A 23,430-nucleotide genomic window follows, 5' to 3' on the forward strand; every position below is an offset into this window, starting at 1 on the left:
AATCTTGAATGTAAAATGTAATTTTTCTAATGGTGTCATTTGTGAAACAATTTTCCCCTCTAGTGTTCAAAGATGTGTACTACACCTGCACCAAACATGATTTCTCTAGGCCTGTTTATATTTCCATATTATGTTAAAAAGAAAGTCGATTTTTTTTTGTGCAAATACATGTGTATGATTTTTAGATAGGAGAAACAGCCCCATAAGTCTATTGTGATCTGTATAAAGTTTATGTTTATTAAAAAGTACGTGTATAACCAATTATATTACATTTATATCTATATATTTGTTACATTTAACGTTTAAAATTTTTAATTGGTTTCTATTAAGTTTTAGTTTTTAAATGCATTATAGGAGTTGTAGTCTTTGGGCGTGTGTAGCGACGTATGACGTGACGCGTGAATGTTGTGTCTGAGGGGAAGATGGCGGACTCAGTAGCGGCTGGGCTTGGAGACGAAAACGATACAGAAAACGAGGATAAGGAGAGAGAGAAACATCTCATCGGCGGCGTCAACAAGACGAAGAAACACATCGGCGCTTCAGACGTTACGGAAACGCTGGGATTTTACGAGAGAAATGCGAAGAGTAAAGAAAGAAAGAGCAATGTGTCAGGTAAGAGTGACAGACAGCAGCTCTATACGTTGCAGACATGCATGCATATACACTGTGTCTCAAACCTTGTGAGCTACCTAGACGGTACATGTTTGGACAAAATTGGCAAGTCCTGAACTTCAGCTTGAACGTTTTTAAAACTCAGCTACGCAGACACAGCTGATCGCATCAACACAAGGAGTGTTTTCGTCTTTGTGATGGGCTGCGCAGAGCTGTCGGCTAGTGACATCAAAATGCTGCGATAGCCTTTCGAAATCACAGCTTTCAAACATCTCTCGCGATATTTTGATGCGATACTTTGACCGTTCTGCGCAGAGCCTCATGAAGTCAACCTAATGGCTGCAGCATCGCGTTAATAACCTCAACAAGATCATTTAGCATCGCACCGTATTGCCTCGCCACTTTATTTATACTACCGTGGTAAATAAAGTGTGACTCACATGACATATTTAGTTGCTTACACAATGAGACTCACTTTAAACTAAATACTAACTTTTAGATAGCTGATGCGAATTGTGATTCTCACTAGTGAAGATGTAATAAAGAACAAACCTAAGCTTCATCACTCCTGTGATGACTCCCATCCCTGCAAATTTAAACCATGGTGTTACTACAGTACTAACCATAGTTTAACTATGACATTACTATGTTTATTATACAGTTTAAATATACACCTTTTTTGCACTGTAATGTACACCAAATGTACACCAATGCACTGTAAATCACTTTTTTTAATAAATTCCTATTGATTTATTGATTTTTTTTACTTAGATGTTGGTTACACTCACAGTTATTTACACACAGATTTGGAGTGGTTATCTTTCTCTTTTTGTCCCCTTAATGCCCCTTTTGTTTGTTTTCTCATTCACTGTGTTTATGTACCTCTAGTTCCTTCTTTAGTACTGGTAAAATAGGAAGTCCTTTGCACGTTTGTGGCTGCCACAGAACACGTTCACACTGTGTGTGGTTCATTTAAGGACAATCATATCATACCACAACCACATCTATGCTTGGATCAACATAAACATATACTTTGACCTGCATGACCACCAGCGTGAAGTTGGCCCCCTACCCAACGCAAAATATCGGCAAAATATGCTCAATCGTTTGTGCCAAAAATATTTTCATTTGTGCTGCTTTGATTTTTAGATATTAAAAGAACATTTATAGGTCATACTGAGGTCACTTAGACGACCCCCACATGCTCCAAATTCACCCAGAATAGTCTTAAACGTTTGTGCCGGTAAATAATTTTTTGTGCTGCCTCGGTTTTTATAATATTTGACACCCAAAGTATTTTTGTTTGATTGTGCTTTGTTTGTGCTGTTAAAAATTTCATTTGTGCAGCTTTTGTTTTTAAGATATTTTTAATAATATTTGTTGGTCATTCTGAGGTCGCTTAGCTCCCCCACATGCCCCAAATTTACCCCAAATAGTCTTACTTGTTTGTGCTTTGTGCTGTAAAACTTTTGTTTGTGCTGCTTTGGTTTTTTAAATATTAAAAGAACATTTATAGGTCATACTGAGGTCACTTATCCCCCCACATGCTCCAAATTCACCCAAAATAGTCTTAAACGTTTGTGCTGGTTTGTGCCGGTAAAAAATTTGTTTGTACTGCTTTGGTGTTTGAAATTGACATTGACAATGAATTTGACATTGAATTAGGTTGATGATGTCACCCCCCATGCTTCAAGTTCACCCAAACTATTCTTGTTTGATTGTACTTGGTTTGTGCTGTAAAAATTTAGTTTGTGCACTTCGTTTTTTTAGATATAAAAAATATTTGTTGGTCATTCAACAGGATCCAAATTCACCCAAAGTAGTTTTGCTTTTTTATGCTTCGTTTGTGCTGGTTTTTAAAATATTGAAATATTAGAAATAGGTGCGGGTTTTCGAACTGGTTTGTGCGATTAAAAAATTCTGCTCATGCATGCTCACTCTTCGTCCACCTCTATAGTTTTTTACAGCTTTCTTTGAAAAAATTATTAAAAGAATCAGAAATCAGATGCATATTATTTAGAAAAGTGCACTTAATCTTTGTAAAGCGCGTCGTGAATGTGATAGAACTTAGCCTAGCCCCATTAATTTTTAGGATCCAAACAGGGATGAATTTAGAAGCCATCAAACACTTCCATGTTTACCCTATTTAAAGACTGTTGACACAAAACAAAACGTGGTGATTTTTTTCAGCAGATAAAAACATGAGGACTATAATGTATGGCGGGAGAGCACTTAGTTTGCAGCACTTCGACCTTGGGCGCAGTAATATTGATGTAAGTTTGAGCGAGAGGGGGAGCAGTCAGGAGTGATGATGTTCCTGCGCGCCGAGGTTGGCAGAGTTTTTACAAGAAAACATGTCAGTGGAACTTAGCGGGTTTTGCATTTAAGCCCCTTACAAAGGGCTAGAGCAAACAGATTATGGTGCATGTATGTTAATATTAGTACTAGTGTTATTTACGTAACAATTCTGTAACAACAAAATAAAAGCACCTCAGAATTCCTGTGATCCGTTCTGTCCATTAAACACTGAAACCAGACCGTGGTAACTAATTGAATGCGACTATGGTTTAATCTTGCCTTGTTATTTTACCTATAGACTGTCACAAACGTTTGTGCCTATTTAGGGTGAATTTGGTGCAAATACACAAATATAAATAAACAAACAAACACAAACAAGCAAGACTATTTTGGGTAAATTTTTATTTTTTTATATTTGGATATTATTATTACAAAATAATATTTTAATATCTAAAAATCCAAAGCTGCACAATAATAAAGAAAAGCGAAGCACAAATGAAGCACAATCAAACATGAATAGTTTGTGTGAACTTGAAGCATGCTTGTAGTGACGTCATCACCTTAATTCAATATCAAATATTATAAAACCTGAAGTAGCACAAAATTTTTTTTATGGCACATCAGAGCACAAACGATTGAGCATATTTTGCCGACGTTTTGCGTTGGGTGGGGGGCCAACTTCACGCTGGTCTGAAGTTCTGTTCTGATAAAATAGAGCTTTTTATCTAATAAAGTGTTACCACTAGAATGTTACCACTAAACCACAAATGTGCAGACAGTTCTCTCTAGTCAAATAAGACATTTAGTTCTGCTGTGATATTCAAACATACAATTTGTAACTTTGTGGCGAGATTGCCTGAAAGAGTTTTTAGACTTGCATATATAGTGCTGTTCTATGTAGAAAGTCAATCTTTATCAAGATAAAGGCAATATTTCTGTAATACTTCTGAATAAATGCTAAATGCAGTGGCCAAACACTTTCACATGTGTGTGTATTTGTATGTGTGTTGATGCAGATCTCTCGCTAGTGAGGTTTATTAGTGCTGAGCTGACAAGAGGATATTTTTTGGAACACAATGAGGCCAAATACACGGAGCGGAGAGAGAGGGTCTATACCTGCCTGCGTATTCCCAAAGAACTGGAGAAGGTACCATATGCACAGCCAAATGCAGAGCACAGATCTATTTTTTGTCACCTGAAGAAAACGCGTGGGAACCTTAGTAGTTTAACCAGTTATGGAAAGTACGGTATAATTTATTGCTTCTCAAAATCAGGTTGCTGGTTTATTCTGACAGTGCAAAATGCGATAAATGAATAATTAAAATAAACTAACTGTATAATTACACAGTTAGTGTAGGAACATAAAACGGTTACTATTTTTATATATTGTGTTATTGTCAAGAGCTACGATAGTACTGTACTGTAGTGGAATTCACATTAGGCACATGGAATACAAATTGGTTGCTGTTCCATAATCCTCATTAAAAATGCTAACTAAATCACACAAAAGGGTTTACTTGCAACAGAGACAAACATGATTTGTGCTGACTTCAGTGTGCTTTGTGATGTAAATAATGACTGTTGAGAGCAGGCATGGAAATTCAAGAGACAAACACTATAGAAACAAACATAACATAGTCAAATTAATTTTAAGATTGTTTGCAAAATCAGTTGAGAACCAACAACACAGTGTAAATCCTCGACTTGTAAACATGTTAAATCAGAGTTACTGAATATTTTTTCATTATATTTATTGTAGAACATTACTTGACATATTTTAAAGCACTTTAACCTGTTATTTAAGAAACGAATAGATTTATTTATTCAGCAAATAAATAAGTAATAACACTTATGATAAATTAGGTTATGCTGTTAGAAGAAATTATATGAACTTATACCATGGGGCTGTTGAATGCTTTATTCTGATTGGTCAGTATCGTTACTCATTTGCTCTGATGATGCCACTTGTTTACCATTTCTCTCTCTTTCTCTCACTATAGCTGATGATCTTTGGGTTTTTCCTGTGTCTGGATGTGTTTCTGTATGTGTTCACACTGCTGCCTCTCAGAGTATTGTTAGCTCTGATCAGACTGCTGACGCTGCCCTGTTGCGGTCTCAGGTAACACACACACACACACACATAAGGTAACAGATGATTTGTTTTTATTCTGATTGTAAAACTGGCTCAAATGGCTAAGGTGTCCACATCCTTCTTTTACTGTCATCACACACACAGAAAACTAAATTATTGTCCAAATATCTGTAGCTGCTGTTCACTGTATATTCTTCTGCCTGCAGGGCTAGTTTATGCCACTACTGCAAAAAGAGCAGGTATGCAGAATAAAATGACTGCATCTGCATTGAACACATAGTCTATATCAGGGTTCCCCAAATCTTACCCTGGAGGGCCGGGCACTACTGAGTTTAGGTCCAACCCTAATCAAACTTACACACCTGTGATTTTTTTTAGTCATCATGAAGACCTTGGCTGCATCCAAACACTCAAGGCAGTGACTCATTGCCTCGCTGCCTCATGAGGAAATGACTTCGGAGGCATGAAGGCAGCTCAGAATAAGACTTTCAGACACACTTCAAAGACAGAGTGTTTGAAATATAAACAGAGAGTGCCTTTGTGATAACTAATCACATATTTGAAAACTACAATACTAATTTCTCACTAGAAATGCAATTAAAAGGTGTAAAAAGTGAAAATCTATTTATTTACACTAAAATTGTGCTCCAGTCCCTTCCTTGGCCGCCATTTTATTTTTTAGAACTCGACCAATCACATTCTTATTGTATGCCCACGCATGTGGATCTCAGGGGACAGGACGTAAACCTAATATTGAATTCGGAGATGCCTTGATGCCTTCCTGCCATGGAAAGCTGCCTCAGAAGGCAGCAATTTAGAGTTTTCGGACGCAGTCCTTGATTAGCTTGCTCAGGTGTGTTTGATCAAGGTTGGAGCTAAACTCTGCAGTGCTCCGGCCCTCCAGGGTAAGATTTGGGGAACCCTGAACTACATAGACACACAGCTGTCGAAGCACAATCATGTTTAGTATTTCTTATCATACAGGCTGCAGTAGTCAAAGGCACCTAATCTTGTTCTCTTGTGCTTGGATGTCACGCTGAACTATTAAAAACATCTGAGAAAATTCAGTATTTAGAACAGGAGTCGGGAACCCTGGGTCCTGTAGGACCACTGTCCTGCAGAGTTTACTTTCAACCCTAATCAAACACACCTGCATTTCATTTCCAAGTAGTCCTAAAGACTTTAATTAGATTTTTCAGGTGTGTTTAATTAGAGTTGGAACTAAACTCTGCAGGACAATGGCCCTCCAGGACCAGGGTTCCCAACCCCTGATTTAGAATATGCTTCCATGATCAGCCACATGATGGCAGTGTTGTTAAAGGGTTAATACCTCCAAAATGGCTGGAGCTTTAAATAATTTTTTTACAATATGAAAAGTCAATTATATTTATAATAATACCAAAAATTATTACACAGTGATACAATTTAACATACAGTGTATACAATCCATCCAGAATTCAATTCTTTTGGGTCACATGACAATAAATATGACGGATGCCGTATGTCTAAAATGTAGTCATAATGCATCCACTCACACTCTATAGAACTTAAAGCAGAGCTACTTAATCTTATTCAATATGTACTGCCACAGACTCCATTCGTACCCAGCGTCTTTGTCTTGAGAAAGGATACATTTGTATCATCATTAAATGATATCAAATCCAAGGGGAAAGCTTCTGAGCTTTTTAACAAGAAGTCCAGCTGTGCAGAATATGGACTCTGCCGTGAACACAGATATCTGTTTAAATGACTGGGTTTCACTTAGCGCATGATGCATGCATCATTGTGTATGACTCAAAATCACTAACCCGGTGGCTGTGTGTAGGTGGTCAGCAAAGGAATTGCTTTGTCTTTAACAGCTGATACTCGGTTACCCAGATGTCTGCAGAGTCAGTTTAACCAGAAAATATTGTGTGTGTGTGTGTGTGTGTGTTTTCGCAGTGGATCTCGTATCTTGCAGCCTGCTCAGGTATGTGATGTTCTCAAGGGTTTCATCATGATTCTGTGTTACTTCATGATGCATTACGTGGATTATGCCATGATGTACCACCTGATCCGGGGTCAGTCTGTCATCAAACTCTACATCATCTATAACATGTTGGAGGTATGGTAGTGCAACACTTACATTTAACTTAATGCATTTGCATTTATGTGTATCGAAACAGTACTATTTCCCATTTAAGCCGTTATTACGAGGACTTCACGTTCTTGGTTAGCTGCGGTAATATAATATTGTTTTACATAACGTAACATATCATACACCCCATGCATTATTTTTGTGCCAGTCAATATTTTGATAACATGTTTCTTCACACACATTTTAGCCATTTCAAACCGCATCAATCTTATTAACTACCATTAATCATTTACAGTATAAGTCATATGTGATCTTGAAGCACAAAACCAGTTGTAAAGGTCAATTTTTTATACATTATACAAAAGCTAAATAAATCTGCTTTCTATTGATGTATGTTTTTTTTTTTTTTTTTTTTTGATAGGACAATATTTAATGAAAAGATTTGTTTTAGTGCTCTTTAATGGCCTACTGCCATTATGACCTTGTGGACTGAATGGGAATACATAAAAAACAAACTTGAATGGGAAATCCCTAAAGAGCAGGTAGCAAAGAGAGCAAGTTTGTAGGCAAGTTTCTGGCCAATTTTGCCACATTCACTCCCACAAATAAATTTTTGATATATTTAAGATAGGACATTTACAAAATATCTTCATGCAGCATGAATATACACAAATTATTTTTGGCATAAAAGAATAAATTTACATTTTTGACCCATGGAATGTACTTTTTTTAAAATATATCCGTGCAACTTACGACTGGTTTTGTGGTCCAGGGTCACATATATTATTGTTAATGATGGCTGAAAGTAAAACACACCTTATCTTCAGGTGTGCATAATTATGGAGGATTTATTTTTCGGGTAAAACGGGCCAAGGTTTAACTCGCACTAAAAATTCATTATTAAATACCCATTAGAAAAACGCAAAGCTATAGAAACGGCATAACTGATTGGGGCAGAAACTAGGATGAAAAGAAAGGATATTAACTGCAATATATTTTTTAAAGCAAAATAAAAAAAGGATTAATAATTATACATGCAGTGTAGCTGTACTTCTACCATTCACTACTGAATTTGTCTACTTTACCACATTGAAAGTTGTAATTATGTCTTGAAAGGCATTTATGTACAATTTCAACTGGAAACTTTATTAAAAAAAGTCCTGATAGCTTGTGAAGCTTAATTGCTGTAAATAATACAAGCATGTGAATGGACACGTTCTCTCTCTCTCTCTTTCACCTCTAGGTGGCGGATCGGTTGTTCTCTTCTTTTGGTCAGGATATTCTGGATGCTTTGTACTGGACTGCCACCGAACCTAAAGAGAGAAAAAGAGCACATATAGGAGTGATCCCACATTTCTTTATGGCTGTTCTCTATGTCTGTATCCTTCACACCTCTGTTGTATGGAGTGCAAAACAGTTATATTTAGGTAACAGAGCGAGGTTGAACCTCGTCAGTAAACCCAATCAGATTTGAGGACGGTAACTAACAGACATAAAATTTGCCGTTGTTTATAGTGTTATATATTCAGAAACAACTTTAAGTGAGTTAATAGTATTTCAATTCAATTGCAACTGTATTAAATGTTTTTTATATTTAAAATAGTGTTTTAAATAGGTCTGTGTTTCATATTTGGCATTATCAATCACGGATTATAGCTTTCCTTCATTAATAATACAGTTCTGCACGCCATTTTAATCATGGTCCAGGCTACCACATTAAACGTGGCTTTCAACTCGCACAACAAGTCACTGCTAACTATCATGATGTCTAATAATGTGAGTGTACACACACACACACACACACACACACACACACACACACACACGCAAAGCACAATTAGCATGCCAGTGACCTTAGCTTTTATATCCTTTAATACTGCAATACACAACAGTTCATACCTTGATGGATGCCCCTTTTGTAGAGTCGGTCTTGAAATATGTTTTTCTCTCTTTAAAGTTTGTTGAGATCAAAGGAAGCGTATTCAAAAAATTTGAGAAAAACAACCTCTTTCAGATGTCCAATAGTGGTAGGTTTGAGTATGCTTAACCTTTATGTTAACGTCAGTTAATAACAGTATGCCTGCTTCAACCTTGACTTACTGATAAATGAACCCAATTTTCTTTCTATCTCTTATTGAAGACATTAAAGAAAGATTTACAAACTACACCCTCCTACTGATTGTCTGTCTCAGAAACATGGAGCAGTTCTCCTGGAATCCAGGTGCCCAGTTAACTCATCAGTTTCGGTTTACATGTTTACTTTTTTATGTGTATTAATCATTGATTTATGCTTGTAGATCATCTGTGGGTGTTGTTTCCGGACGTGTGCATGGTCATTGCCTCAGAGATCGCGGTGGATGTTGTCAAACATGCCTTCATCACCAAGTTTAATGACATCACAGCAGATGTGAGTGCTTATTGGATGATGCCACTGTAATAGTATTATTTGCTATGCCAAGATTAAAATCAAAGTCTACAGTTATATAAAATAAAAGGCCTGATAAATACCTTTTCAGTTTAAAATGCATAGCTATGGTTATGCATCAACAAAAATGAGTCTATTTTGGATCTGGCAATCCTAGTTCAGAAGTGAAGAAAATAAGATGCTGTAAATCAATTACTTAACCTTGAGTACTGGTTAAAAGCTTACAGTGCGAACAGAAAGCTTTTTCATTGTTAGCCAACGTTAGTTCAATTTTCACATTTTAATACACTTTACTTTGTATCTATCTTTACCTAAAATAAACAAGATGTCACAAGTGAGTGACCTAAAGAATAGGTCTTGACCTAATTTAACCGGTTTCCCTCATGCAGATTCTGGACTGTTCTTTATTGTTGAAATAGAATAAAGTCTCAGTCAAAGTCAAGAGAAGTCTTTACATAGAAAAACAGGGTTTCTTTGGAAGCGGGGGGCGTGAATCAGCACGGCTCCACTGACCCAAATTTATCAGCACATGTTTGCCAGAGACAGAAGATTGGGGAAGCTCTCTTTAGCAGTGGGATTGGTTCAAGTCTCTTGTTTGTACAGAGCTCCCATTTTACTGATTGTACTGTGGTGATACACATCTACTTGCCTCAAACAATAGACCAAGGTGCTAGCAAAACCAAGATCATGGGTTTGATTACCAGCGAATGCACAAACTTCAACTCTTGTGTTGCCTGCACCTTGAATTCAGTGCATCTCTTCGGATAGAAGTGCCTTTCAGTCTATCACAGTTAAAATGTAAACAACAACAAAATAGCTTGGTGAGCATTCAAACTAATGAGTGGAAGTACATTAAAATAGCCTGCAAAAAAGAATGTGGCATTGATGCATTTAAATGGGTGCAGACTTGAATGCATCATAAGTGAAGAAGGAGAGATAGGACTAGGGTTGTGTAACTGTGTGCATGTAGGACTTAACTTTCACATTTAATTCAAATGTATTTTTATGGCCCCTTTTACAATCTTGCATATTATACAGTAAATGCATAATGGTACAGGCAGTATAGATATAAAATAGAAAAGAGTTTAGAAAATATATAGCAATATTAATTGCAAAAAACAGTTGTCCTCCTTAAATATTCTCTGCCATTATTCATAGGTTAAAATTTAGCAAGAAAAACTGTTGTTGCTTAAACTTGAAGTGTATTTACAGTAAATATACAGAAATTGAATACTCAACACAGTTGATGGGTAAAGGGTGTTGTGGTTACAGATTGGGTAATAGGAGTAGAAAGATATAAAAAGCAGCAAGGTGAGTGCAGTGAAGTTACTGACAGGGATTAGAAACAGAGATCTGCTTACTTTTGCCAGGAAGATTAGTGTCACAGCAGCACGCACAAACACAAATGTACTTCTTTCACCTTTGCACAAGCTTTCTTCTTACTTTTCATTAGCATTTATTGTAGGGATGCACCGATAGGATTTTTTGGGCCGAAACCGATTTAAACAGACAACTTCTGTCCGATACCGATATTAAACACTTGTATACAATACTATACAGTTGGTCTATTAGCTAGTTTATTTCTGCATCAAATTATTTTTACTGAGCATGGATTGGATCATTTTTTATATATAACGGATTTCTTTGATAAACATAAATAAAGTCAGTGCTATTGCTTTAAACAGTATAAAAATTGCTACTTCAAAAATAGTTGGACTTCTTTTCCCCCACTAAAGTGCAGTCTGTTTCTTTTATAGTCCAAGACATTTGAGCCAGCTCAACAAAGGTTTTCTGTCGGTTCTTAAGTATAGTGCACACCAGAACATTAAATCATTTTAATTGAACAACAGACATGCAACTCATTGCCTTTATGCGGTTAATTAATAAACAATCGGTATCGGACTTTCTCGTGCTTTTGCCGATATGCCGATGGTTTCAAATTCATCAAAAATCGGCCGATAAATATCGGCGGCCGATACATCGGTGCGTCACTAATTTATTGTACTTTATTTTATTTAAAGACCATTTTGCACAAATCACTTTGATTTCCTTGAAAATGTAAAGTGCTTTATAAATTAAAAAAAATTATTAAAATTAAGGATATTTGTTAATGTGTGTTCTCCATGTTTTACAAAGAGTGTGTTTATGTGTAACACTGGACCATAAAAAACTCTCTCAGGCAGTGTATATTTGTCAGGTAAACCCAGGCGAGTGTGTCCAAATGTCTCAACTGGTAGTGTATACAGATTCTAATGCTGTTATTGTAATTGTGTGTGTGTGTATTTGTTTTGCAGGTCTACAGTGAATACAGAGCAAGTCTAGCCTTTGATTTGGTCAGCAGTAGACAGAAAAATGTAAGTGCATCTGAGTCATTTTTAGGTCAGTCCACTTGGCCACCTATATGGAGGTAGAGCAGTATTGGACATTTTAAAGCTATTTAGTAAACATATATTAGTTTACCAAATCATATTTCAGATTTGTTGGGCTATTTAAATACAAAAGCAGGAATTCATGCAACCCTCTCTCTGCCTTACCTTAATTGTCATATTGATAGTTGTTATTTTGTCCAGCTTATTTATTCAGATATACTAATCACTCAGAGATGTGTCTGTTTTCTTACAGGCATACACAGACTACAGTGACAGTGTGTCAAGGAGAATGGGCTTTATTCCTCTTCCTCTTGCTCTCCTGGTAACTTTCCACATTCTTATTTTGCATCACATTTGCTGTCGCTTGACATAAAGTAGTGTGTTGCCTTGTTAAACCTCTACAAGAAACCCCAATACTTTTGTAGTAACATGGCATTACACAGTAATGCATGAGTAATATGTGATTGACAGTTGATTCGGGTGGTGACCAGTTCTGTGAAGATCCAAGGCTCTCTGTCCATTGTGTGCGTGGTGCTGTTTTATCTGGGGTATGATGTCATATTTTAAATAACGTTGTGACATTATAATAGGTTTCATTTAACGTTGTACTTTCTTACATTGTTGATATTATTGTAGAATATATATGATCAGACTGTTACTGACCTGGTATCTTTGTGTGTTTATTCAGTATGATCACCCTAAAGGTGCTGAACAGTATTGTGTTGCTGGGAAAATCCTGTATGTATGTGAAGGAGGCAAACATGGAGGAGAAGTTATTTCAAAATCCCCCCTCCGCTACACCCAGCAGAGTTTCCAGCAGAGCACATCGAACCAAACACACACAAGAACCACCAGGTAACGCACACCTAAACGAAATCTGAGAAAAACTACAATTCCAGATAATTCATTTACATAATGCATTGCAATAATGCATTGCTTTTACCCCCTTCTGTGTTCAAATCATATTGATCAGCTCATAACTAATCAGTCTTACTGTAAAATCTTTCCTGTGAAAGGTTTTGTTGTCTTTGACTAATTGTTCACACCCCCTCTGAAGGTGAGCCAGTGGATGAGGGCGTGGCTTCATCAGTAACCACTCAGCCCACCCACAAGATTGAAAGGCCCGCCCCTCAAATCCCCACCAGCGAATCAGATCTGTTCCTCACTACACCAGATGAATCAGAGGAAAAAAGCCTCAATCAGGACGAATCTGAACTTAAACACAGAGCTCCCAAAAAAGACTTGTTGGAGATCGATCGCTTCACTATCTGTGGTAACCGTATCGACTGACATGAACACAAACCCTCAAGTTTGAGAGTGATTCCAGGTATGCACTGAAATGCCCGCCCTCTCTGCCAGTTGGTTTTTTCTTTGAACCTAAGCTTTTCAGAATTGGGCAGCGAGAAACTACGGGATATTTATTAAGTGATGCATCTAATTTATTTAAGACTTCGAATCAAACACCTCATACACAAAGAATCACAGCAACACCAAGTTTTCATGCTTTGAAGATGTTTGACATCACCAGCTTGGGTCACCTATGGACGGGGAGGAGATCTTGGTCCAGTGGCCATCATGCATTCCTGTCATAAGTGTCTCGAATGAAGAAAATGAGAGCAATGGATAGATTGTATTATAACATTATATTCATGCCATATGTACAGTAAAGCTACTAGTCTGAATATTCCATTCATAAGTGAAAACACAGATTACTTTTTGGAGGATTCAGATATGTGTGACAAATTTATCTGCAGGTCAGAGACGAAGGTCAAAGCTGGAGTGGAAAAGACTTTTTTTATATGATACTTATTCCCATTAGAAATGTCTTTATGATTCCAGATGTTGTGCCCATTAATTATCCCTTTTTTTTTCTTTTTTAATTTATTTAAGACCAATGGGTCTCATTCACTAAGCATGGGTACGCACAAATTTATTCGTAAAATGTGCGTACGGACGTTTGAACTTACAAATCATGATTCAACAAAAACTTTTGTACTAAAATTTATTTTAAATGTATGGAAAAATATAAGAACAACTTAGACCACACGTACGCAATAATCATAAACAACGAAAAAATATCAAATATATAACACAGATATAAATTATAGGGTTCTTTTTCCCTGTTTATGATTATTGCGCATATATGCTCTAAGTTGTTCTTACGTTTTTTGCATACATTTAAACAAAATTTTAGTATGAGTTTTTGTTAAATCATGATTTTTAAGTTTAACGCACATTTTACAAACAAATTTGTGCGTGAGCATGCTTAGTGAATGAGACCCAATGTTTGAAGGCAGGGTTTCAGAATGTTAGAATTTTCTATTATTATTTTGTGTAATGCTTTAAAGTGTGACATGCCCATCTATTTACACCTTAAGATTCCAAATATGGTTTATGAGCACATATTAGGTTTATCTGCCTATGAAGGATGCATGTATCATTGCAAGATAGTTGCATGGAAACAAAACTGAATAAGGTCCAGAATCATAACATGTTAGTTCCCCAGTTTTCCAGCTAAAAACATAGTTGCTTAATTATTTTTCCATTTAGAGATCTCTATTGATGTATGTCAGTTGTTTAACATAAATCAGTCCCATATCCAGAAAATCCAAATTATTGCATTTGCCCCAACCTGCCGTGAGCCACACAAACTTTTTACCCAAGGTTCTTCTTGTGTTTTTACATGGATGCAAGACCGTAACCACATCTTGAACATTGGGGGAACCAAAACATTCAAGGCTATATGTATGTATATTAAAAATATCAAAGTTTCAGATTATTTGGGGTGGCAATGTCCCCCTCAATGTTTATTGTGGTTGCGGCCCTGCACCGATGTACCAAGTCTAGCATATCTAATGAAAAATAATACCTTGGTGCTGGTGTTGAGAGCAAATGCTTAACACTCTATTAACAACATTCCAGCATGTCAAAATCTTGACCAAAGCTAAACTGAAAATATAGAAACTTTTCTCAATATCTTTTGTGTCAGATGACCCATTAACCCCAAGAAAACAAAGGTTTTTGAGTGTCTGAAGTCAATTTTCATAGATTGGATTGGAATATCGTGTTTTATACATTGATCATTTTACACAATGTTATAAATGAACAGACCACACTGTTATAAAATTCATTTTCTTTTGATGTTATATGGGCATATCATGTATTAGTGCTGGGTTTCAGAATTTTATGTTTATTCACCAATTTTTTACAATTTATTTCAGTGTGTTTTTTACCATAACAAATTGAATGTTTTCATTAACTGGATTCTGTTATTACAAAGCATTTTCAACAGAAAACTGTGGCAATCAATTAGGTTATCATAAATAGTTTTTAAGGGTGTTTTTTCTGTGATTAGTTTGAACTAGTTATAGATCAGCACTAAAAATTTATTTTTGTTCAAAACATTCATAATGTACAAACCAGTTCATACTCAAATCTGTATATTTTGGTATAGTGACATCAATGCATATTATTTTCAACTTGTGGGATTGTATTGTTTTCTTCTCCCCCATGACTGTTGTCGTATAGTCTGTTATCACTGTGTTCATTACTTCTGAGCATCAAAGGTTTTTACAAATTAATGTTTTCTGTAGAAACTGAGAAGGAATGACGATGTTATATCCCTTATATGGGATGTTTCAGAGACAGATCTGTGGAGAGGAATCGGGCATTGTGTAAATAAATTTTTTGTTGTTTTGTACAATCTTTGTTGATCATATTTCTGTGGTTGCTCTTTGTTACCATGGTATCAGTGCCTAAAAAGGTATTTTTTAATGTGAAAACTTTTATAAGAACTTAGGGCCTCACGATACGATATCACAATACATGGGCCATGATACAATGTATCGCGACATGATACGATACAGTACATTTTCGGGGCTAGGGGGATTGAAGCTCCATGTCCTTAAACAAAGAGAATGCACTGGCACAGGTTTAAAAAAAATTTTTTTGTAAATTAGACTAATTGTATTTAAAAAAAAATCAGGAAAAAAGAAAGAAAAAAGAAAAATAAATAAATAAATAAAAAAATAAAATATATATATATATATATATATATATATATATATGGGTAAGCAGAATATAATTAAAACTCATCTAAACAATACATCACTTAAAATCAAAAGGAGGACCAGTAAATTAGTTTAAAATAAGATTAAAAGAATAAAATATAAAACTAAAAATGTACATTATTCTGGGGTTGGGTTTAGGAGTAAGGGTTGGGTCAGGGCAATAAAATAAAAATAAAGATAAAATACCTAGGGTTATAAAATATAGGGTGGAATTCGCATTGGTCTTCTGGGGTTGGGGTTAAGAGCAGGGGTTAGGTCAGTGCAATAGAATGAAATTAAAATAACTAGGGTTATGAATTATAGGGTTGGGATTCGCATTGGTCTTCTGGGGTTGGGGTTAGGGATACAATGCAATTTTTTTTTATCAAAAATTTAAAAAAATAGGGTTGAATAAAAAAAACTTTTTTTAAAGCCAAAGTACTTCCACACATCTGCCATTTTCTCACTCCCGCTAACTTCTGAGACATTGGCAGAATGGTTGGATATGACAGACTGGACAGTGACAACTACAGCAGGGGCGGAGGATGTCGTTTGAAGCTCACAGAGGGATTGATGGGTTTTTAAAAATATCGGTAGTAAGGGATTGAAATATCGACACAGTATCGGGGGAAAATGTATCATGATAGTTGGCTGTAACAATATTTTTGCACAGCCCTTATACACAGCTATATCAAATACATGTTAAGTTTAACTCAAGGGCATGAGGTTCACATTTTAAACATTTCGGCATGCTTTCCTAAATGCTTATTATAATTGTAAAAAAGTTTTTACACTTTTGTTTAAATTCTTCGCACTTATATGCTTAAAGCGTAACTAAACCCATGGTCAGAGCCTGACTTCACCCACTGGCAATATTTGAAAAATGCAAGAAAAGTGGGAAGATCCCAACGGAGATAGAGGGGACGAACTAAGCTCGTATCAAGTGTGTGGTGAGATCCAGAGCCATATGGCTCTGGTGAGATCGTAACAAGGGTGTGGTGAGCTTGAACCTGCTTACGTCACGAGGCATTTTTTGGACCCAACATCCAATAGGAAAATTCAACTGCAGTAGCCACCGTTCAACCTGAAGAGGGCAGCACTCAGACGTTTTTACGCCATACATTGTAGTATTGAAACACTTTGGGCCCTATTTTAAAGCGTAACTAAACCCTAAACCAACTTTTTTTAGTTAATAATCTGTAAGAATGGGGCTTTATTAGTGCTGTTCATTGATTTTTGTAAGTTTTTTGACATTTGGATGTAAAGTGTTTCAATACTACAATGGTGTAAAAATGTCTGAGTGCTGCCCTCTTCAGGTTGAACGGTGTCTACTGCGGTTTAATTTTCCTATTGGATGGTAGGTCCAAAGAATGACTCGTGACGTAAGCAGATTCAAGATCACCACGCCCTTGTTACGATCTCACCACACATTTAATTCGTCCCCTCTATCTCTTTGGGATCTGCCCACTTTTCTTGCATTTTCCAAATATTGCCAGTGGGTGGAGTCAGGCTCTGACCAGGGGTTTAGTTACGCAAGTGCGAAGCACAATGCGCAAGTGACTTTGTGGGCGGATCTTGGGCGCTGTTGCTATTTTCCCGGCGGGAGAAATAACTCTTGCGCCAGGCGCAAAAATCAATAAGGGGTTGGTCTGAAGTAGGTTCATTATTCATAGGTGTGGTTTGGGCGTAACGTCAAATAAACCAATCAGAACGCTATCCAACATTCCCTTTAAAAGCAAGGGCGCAAGTTCCATGGCGGGTTGCTATTATTATGACGGATTTACCAGGTGCACGCCAGGAGCGGTTCACAGCCGAGGAGACCAACGTTCTTGTAAGAGCAGTCAAAGACAGGGAAGTTGTTTTGTATGGGGATAGGAGAAACCCGCCCAAATCAGTGTAGGTTAAACAGGCGTGAGAGGAAATCGCCACAATTATCTCATCAGCTGGCATCCCCATCGTTGCGCCAAGTGCTACAATGATGTCAGGAGACTGGGAATCCCAAGCTTGCCAGCATAAATCAGGCACGCCGTGTAACGGGGGGGTGGATCTGCCTCAGGACCTGACGCCAGCAGAGGACATCGCTGCGTCCACCCTCACCGCTGAAAGGGTTTGGGGGCTTTGAAATCGGACCCAAGAAACGCAAGAAAGGTCAAACCCCAAAGTACACTTACAAACCAAGTTCATATACATTAAGGTTTCTTATGAAAATATTTTAATCGTTATTTGCATGAGAATTTTTTAACGCAGCCACACAATAAATAAAAACTATCACCACAATGCTCACCACTATGATTCCCCTTATCTCATGTGTTAATATTTTTTATTGTAACAATTTATGATTTGCAAAAATAACTGTTGCATCTGTGTAGATTAGATAAGCAAAGTGTGTGCGCGTTGTGCACGCTATACATTATGGTCAAGCATGCGCCCTTAAAATAGTATAATGAACCAGGCGCAACGCGCCACTGACTTTAGACTAGTTTTTTTGGTTAGTGGCGCGATTGTTTTTTGAAACTGCAAAATAGCATCAGGGATGGTTTGCGCCGCAACACGCCACCTTTTTTGCGCTGAACCGCCCAGGGAGCGCAAGTTCATTCCCTAGTTTGTCGACGTGCGTCTGTGGAGGGAAAAACCCGCTGTGCGCCGGTGCAAAATATGAATGATACATGCGTCACTGACAAAGTCAATTGCGCTGGGTGCAAGATAGGGCCCTTTATATCCAAATGTCAAAAAAGTTACAAAAATCAATGAACAGCACTAATAAAGCATCCTTCTTACAGATCATTAACTAAACAAAGTTGGTTTAGGGTTTAGTTACTCTTTAAAATTAGTCCATAGCAGAAGACTCTGGGCCACATCAACACCTGAACTGCTGACTTTTTGGCCTGGAGTCATCTGCTGTCTGGAAAGTAATAATTGTGCCAATGAGTTTTTTGCAAACCAATGTCTTTAAGGGATGAAATGACAACAGTTGTGTCCAGTGTCACATATGCAGGTCTCACACTGAGGAATCATTTAAATTCTTGTAAGGACCACATACTTCAACAAAATCTTTATATTATGTTAAATTCACAACTGAAATGTCTTGGGAATGATTGAATAGTTGTGAAGGAATAATGTACAGGTGCTGGTCATATAATTAGAATATCATCAAAAAGTTGATTTATTTCACGAATTCCATTCAAAAAGTGACACTTGTGTATTATATTCATTTATTACACATAGATTGATATATTTCAAATGTTTGTTTATTTTAATTTTGATGAATATAACTGACAACTAAGGAAAATCTCAAATTCAGTATCTCAGAAAATTAGAATATTACTTAAGACCAATACAAAGAAAGGATTTTTAGAAATCCAAGCCAACTGAAAGGTATGAACATGTACAGCACTCAATACTTAGTTGGGGCTCCTTTTGCCTGAATTACTGCAGCAATGCGGCATGGCATGGAGACGATCAGTCTGTTGCACTGTTCAGGTGTTATGATGCCCAGGTTGCTCTGATAGTGGCCTTTTGCTCTTCTGCATTGTTGGGTAAAATTAAAAGAATTCACCTAAAAATTGCACAATGATGAATTGATCTGCACAAAACCATATAGAGATGCAGAAACTTAGGTTATAAAGAGAGAATAAGTGTCTTAAGTCTATGACCATGTGGTGAGTCTATTCAAAATTATGATTTTAAATAAAAAAAAGTGTGACACCCTTGCACAAATAAGTTAATATGGTTTAGTGATTTAGAAAATGAAATCCTGAAACGAATCTGTTGATAGTTAAAAATGATTTAAAATGTAAAATTTTTGTTCTGCATGTGTGTAATGTCAATCTTGGTTGTGATATTTGCCATAATACAAATTGTGGCTTCTCTCCCCATTTTTATTGGTATTCACGACCATACATACACAGACACACAGAGTCTTTTCAACTGAAACCATGGGACATTTCAATGAGCTAGTGACTAGAGTCTTGGCAGAGTCCAAAACCCTTGACTTTTCGGCTGCGTGTATAGAAAAAACAACAAAATATATTTTTTTGTGAACATGTACAGATAGAGAAACCTTCCTCTGCTCTAAAGCTGAGCTCTTTGACAATTGTCATTAGTGATTCTTATATTAAAAGATTGATAACCACAAATCGTCCGTAATAATACAATTATTTATAAGGTAAATAAACTGTAACAGAGGTCTCTGGCACATTATTTGTTCATTTTTGCTCTATTTTTAGTGTGTAGAAATATCAATATCCCATTATTCTTTGCCATTTACAGTAATAATCACGTGAACTTATTTTGTATAAAAAGAAGATCTAGATGGTATGACCCACAGACAGAGAGATATTTTAGAGAAGTTTACAACTAACATTTACATAATTTTGCTTTACAATGTACATTTTCATTCATGCTTTCGTTATTTATTTATTTAACTACAGTAGCCTACATTCAACAATAGGCTACATTTTATGTTATTTATAATGTTATAAAATACAGTTAATATGTAAAATATGGAAAATTGTAATAAAAAATGAATGAGTATGTCAAAACTTTTGAGTGGTGATACCTTCATCTCAAGAATGACAGTAAATAGGCTACTTCAGCTTTAGTTCGCTAGATAATTTCCCTAAAGACTGATCCAATGCGCGTGCACGGAGACACAGCGCGTACCAGCGGATAGAAGAGGTCGCATCTGCCGTGTGCACGCAGCGGGGGGCGCAGGTCAGAAAAACCGCGGACAGTACTCATCTTAAGCAAACCTGGAGTGATGTTTACCATGCCCTCAAAAGAAAACCGGGACTAAAACATCAGCTGGGATTATTTTTCCTTTTTGCACATTTTTCTTTTCATGCTCACAGTTTAGCCTAATTGTTGTCTCATTTTTAATTTTGATGTGGAGGACTAGAAAGTATTACAGAGAAATTCACTTTCCTTTTACTTAAGCTGCCCCCTTTACTTTCCTTACCATTATTAGTAGCCTACAAGTTTCGCGTCACCGACTGATGGATATGTGGTGGAGATTGGAAATGTGGTGGAGAGTGGGGCTCGTGCTGGTTATGTGTTGGGGTCTCACGAGCAGCGAAACATACGAGCGGAGCGCGATGCTCAGAGCGCCGGTGCAAAAGCTGGACTTCGGGTTCGTGCCATCGGTGGTGTACGAAACGCAGGCGTATTATGAACCGGGTCCCATCGGTTTACTTTTCCACATGGTCCACGCGTTTCTGTACGTGGTTCAACCCAACCCTTTCCCAAAAGGTAAGAAAATAGTTCCTTAAACAGAAAAAGTTCCCTGCACTCTCTAAACACGTTGTATGGTAGGGTACATTTAAATGGCATTTATTTACAGAAGTTGGTTACAGAGTTTTGAATGAAGAGTTGCCTTGGCATAGACGTCCTCAGACAGTTTATTTATTTGTAAGCTTGTGAAACATTAAAATATTGTGACATGAAACAATGTTATATTTGTTTTATAATATACCCAATAGTGGTTGGGAGTTAGGTGATTATTAATAGTTTTCTAAGCTTTCAGGACCTGTGGCTTATGGTTTGTTTTAAGAACCTTTCAGTTCTTCTTTGATGGTTTTCTACATTGCTGTGAAGAACATGCAGATGTATAAATATTCAGATGTTCCTGATGTAATTAAACAGTAATGCGTAGTTATTAACAGTGAGGTCCTAAAGAGACTTTAAAGCAAATAGACTTTATATGCAATATAATATGCCAACCATTGTAAAACCAATACATTAAAGTGTAGGCTATAGATGTATTTTAAATCAAAGGGCTGCCCCCTAAGACTATTTATATCTCTATCTAAGGCCAGGTTGTTAGCAGGTGGGATTCTATGAGGTCAGTATGCTGAGACCACTGGTATCTGTATGTTTTGAGTAGAATAGGATTTGCGCTGTTAAATCCCTGCTGCCTAACCAATTAGCCGATCTGCTCACCGATGAGTCACCTGTCCAATCAGGTAATCTGATAATCTCTGTGCCATATGCTCAACAGGTACATGTAACATACTGTAAGTGCCAACCCAAACAGAACCATTCTGCATGTCTACACTACTCAATTTATGTCTTTGATTTTTCTATATAATAAACATTACTATGTTAACTAGGACACTGGGCACTGTTAACATGGATGTTAATGCGGTAGCAAAACAAATTAAACATCCCTGTACTAAAACATAGCCTACTTTAACTCCTGATCTTATTGAAATTTCTGAGGGTTGGATTATTGGATTATATATCAGTAACATGTATCCATCCACAGACATATTCACACATGTACACAATCAAATCATGTTGAAGACCACATTATTTTTGCGTTCTCTCTGTTTACGGATGTGTAACATTTCTTCCAGATCACAGCTTTGAACACAGCTTGTGCACAGTTAAAAGACTGTATGGATAGATGAGGGGATTGTATGAATGAACCAATAGAAAAACATAATGGAGGTTAATCTTGTCTCGTTAATTCTGTCTGAGATGAGTGGAGTAAACAGATGAAACAATAGAGGGATGTATGTATACACATGTCTGTTTAATCTGAAGGGACTCCCTGTGCAGATAAAGCTTAATATCACTGATCGCTGGATTAAAAATGCACTGTAATTAAAAGGCAGGGAGATCAACACCCATATGACCCACTTTGTTTGTCATTGTCTGTGTGTGGTATATGTGAAGTGCTTTTTTTAGTAAGTGGGTTGGTCCATGTATATCTTTCATAGATATACTGTACAGACTCCTATATTATCATACTGTGTTGCTGTCAAAGAGGGCCGAAATGCTTTTCACCATCATTCATGAAGTATCTAAATACACAGAGAGAAGAAAGAAACGTGAGTTATGTGAGGAAAGAAGAGAGAGTGGGAAAAAGGTGGGTAAGAATTAAATACTAGAGAGAAATGGGGGTTTTGGTGAAAGAATGGGGAAAAGGAGGAAGGAAAGCATTAGAGAGAGACCACTTAACTTGTCCAACAGAAAGACCCCTGTAATAGGATTAACCAAAAGCCATTTTAACCAGTGATACACTCTCTTGTTCTCTCATGCCATTTCTCTTATTTTCTCTCTCACTGTCACATGCATTAACATACACACAAAATAACCAGTAGTCTGAACCTCACAAGACTTAGTAAAAGATTGTTTATTGTTAAAGGGCATCATATATAGCATATTCCATACAAAAAGACAAGAACTGCCTTATCTGCAATCTCATTGGCTGGCCTTATGCAATGTATGAATCCTCTGAAGAAGAATTATTTATTCCGGTTGTTAGTGTGAGGTTTTAATATTTAAAGGAAATGTTTTTTTTAAGACATTCAAGAGTTATCCAATAAATGGGTCTGTTATTATTATTATTCAGTTTTCCCACCATGTAAAAATCACATTAAACTGGTCACATTACATAAATTCAGCCCACTGTGTTACTATAATACCGATAGCTTGTATTTGGTCTCGAAAACTGTATTCTTGAAATAAAAATATTGCCTATTGATTGGTTAAAATTTTATATTATG

At 36.7% G+C, this 23,430-nt stretch overlaps 2 protein-coding genes across 6 annotated transcripts in view; both read left to right on the forward strand.

Moving 5' to 3' along the window:
• Positions 1-410: 410 nt before the first annotated feature.
• On the forward strand, positions 411-15,576 carry tapt1b (transmembrane anterior posterior transformation 1b). The gene is made up of 14 exons (XM_065254747.1): positions 411-612; positions 3,927-4,057; positions 4,911-5,029; positions 6,944-7,106; positions 8,323-8,458; positions 8,758-8,855; positions 9,037-9,106; positions 9,220-9,300; positions 9,377-9,486; positions 11,799-11,858; positions 12,127-12,195; positions 12,345-12,421; positions 12,562-12,728; positions 12,931-15,576. The coding sequence occupies exons 1-14, from the start codon at positions 423-425 to the stop codon at positions 13,161-13,163; spliced, it is 1,704 nt and encodes a 567-aa protein (XP_065110819.1). The 5' UTR covers positions 411-422; the 3' UTR covers positions 13,164-15,576.
• Positions 15,577-20,596: 5,020 nt separating this feature from the next.
• The window catches only part of prom1b (prominin 1 b), a 72,627-nt gene continuing 69,793 nt past the window's right edge, over positions 20,597-23,430 (forward strand). For all 5 annotated transcript variants that reach the window (XM_065254756.2, XM_065254761.2, XM_065254759.2 and 2 more), the window contains exon 1: positions 20,597-21,169. In XM_065254756.2, the coding sequence (XP_065110828.1) occupies positions 20,917-21,169 (253 nt within the window). In that variant the 5' untranslated portion in view covers positions 20,597-20,916. The remainder of the gene's footprint in view (positions 21,170-23,430) is intronic.

This window comes from Paramisgurnus dabryanus, chromosome 4, assembly GCF_030506205.2.
Source record: "Paramisgurnus dabryanus chromosome 4, PD_genome_1.1, whole genome shotgun sequence".
NCBI lineage: Eukaryota > Metazoa > Chordata > Actinopteri > Cypriniformes > Cobitidae > Paramisgurnus > Paramisgurnus dabryanus.

Excerpts from the sequence above, each read along its gene's own strand:
- tapt1b (XM_065254747.1), top strand. The coding sequence starts at position 423 with ATGGCGGACTCAGTAGCGGCTGGGCTTGGAGACGAAAACGATACAGAA. Across the intron at positions 5,030-6,943 it reads CTGCCCTGTTGCGGTCTCAG|TGGATCTCGTATCTTGCAGC; the intron begins GTAACACACACA and ends GTGTTTTCGCAG. Across the intron at positions 8,856-9,036 it reads CTATCATGATGTCTAATAAT|TTTGTTGAGATCAAAGGAAG; the intron begins GTGAGTGTACAC and ends CTCTCTTTAAAG.